Source organism: Triticum aestivum, chromosome 4D (assembly GCF_018294505.1).
Source record: "Triticum aestivum cultivar Chinese Spring chromosome 4D, IWGSC CS RefSeq v2.1, whole genome shotgun sequence".
NCBI lineage: Eukaryota > Viridiplantae > Streptophyta > Magnoliopsida > Poales > Poaceae > Triticum > Triticum aestivum.
Window position 1 is genome coordinate 375,106,717 of NC_057805.1, and position 1,446 is coordinate 375,108,162.

At 51.3% G+C, this 1,446-nt stretch overlaps 1 protein-coding gene across 1 annotated transcript in view; it reads left to right on the plus strand.

The window, feature by feature from the left end:
- Window positions 1-314: 314 nt before the first annotated feature.
- The window catches only part of LOC123096980 (uncharacterized), a 2,106-nt gene continuing 974 nt past the window's right edge, over window positions 315-1,446 (plus strand). Inside the window, exons 1-3 of the mRNA XM_044518764.1 lie at window positions 315-791; window positions 881-964; window positions 1,332-1,443. Of these exons, the coding sequence (XP_044374699.1) occupies window positions 330-791; window positions 881-964; window positions 1,332-1,443 (658 nt within the window). The 5' untranslated portion in view covers window positions 315-329. The remainder of the gene's footprint in view (window positions 792-880; window positions 965-1,331; window positions 1,444-1,446) is intronic.

The window sequence follows — 1,446 nt, forward strand, 5'->3', positions numbered from 1 at the left end:
CAAAAAATCTGCATTTTTTGCTGCGTCGATAGGTGAGAGATTTTTTGCTGCGTCGATAGGTGAGAGTTCTTACTATGCCCGGTGGTGGGGACGTGTTTTGCTGGAATCGTGGATGCTTTTTGCTGGAACCGGCATGTGTTTTTGCTGCTTCCAGCAAACCAATGGTGTTTTGGTTTTTGGCTGAGATTTTTTTGCGGGGAGGAGGGGGGCATGGTGGTCCGAGCGGACGACGACGACGAGCGAAGGCGGTGACGCATGGAGATGCTGCAACCACTGTGGTCGCGAGCTGGAACCGGCTGGCGGGTGAGCTGCAGTCTTATGATAGAAGCATGGGGCGGCCGAGGGACGAGCGCGGTCGACACGGGTGGCCGGTGAGTAGGAGCGGCAAAACGGCAGCAACGACGGCAGCCGGCGGCGAGGGGAGCTTGCAGTGGTTCGTGAGCAGTGGGAAGGAGAGAAAAATCATGGCCGTGGAGTCTCTGCTGAAGGTAGAAGAAAGGAAAAAAGGAGAGGCAGGAAAAAAGATAAGGATAGGAAGGGGCGGTTGTGCGAGGCCCATCACATACACACGTCTTGCTCGGGGGTTGTTTTCGTGGACGTTGGGGCCAGCGTGGCGCGCGAACCGGCCGAACGTTCGGCCGGTGCCTCGGCCCCAAACGTTTACCTTCTTCTTATGTCTGTTGGTATCAATTAGTTCGTCACTTCATCATCGGGCCATCAGTCATCACTACAGATGGAGCAAGGAGGAGCATTCAGCTGTACTTTCCACAGCCACTGATTCCACCGCGCAGGTCATACGGTGCCTTGCATCTGTGATATGATTGATCTGATCTGATTTTTGTACTCAATTTGGCTGGTTTCTTCAAACTGTTTGTTGCAGGAATTGTCAGAATGGAATGCGAAATACTGGGACAAGTTTGGGTTTGTCTTCATGATATGCGCGTCCAAGAGGACCGCTCCTGAGGTCTTAGCCGAGCTTAAGTTCTGCATATGTCCATTCGAGTAGTTGATTTCTGTAATTGACGACGTGTATGCCTGTTTGGGTTGTCATCTCAACAATCCTTCCAACAGTATTTGGGAATCCTCGCCTTAAATTCCAATGTGTGGTTTCTGTAATCGATCGTGTATGCCTGTTTGGAAAATCTCAACAATCCTTGCAGCAGTAATGAGTTTTTTTTGGCGTGTGTGTTGTTCGCTGGACGGGTGAGCATGCGTGTGTATTGTGTACCGTCCGGGTGTGCGTGCGATGCACCGGCCGGTTCTGCTGGTGCTAATCCTGTCTCCCAGTTGATTCCAAGGGCATTGTACTAATCCTTCTCTTTTGATTGCAGGTACACAAAAGTGAGGCCATGACCGAGCTAGGCGGCGGTGGACTAGAGAATTTATCTCTGTTAACCACCCCCCTTAAATTCCAATGTGTGGTTTCTGTAATCGATCGTGTATGCC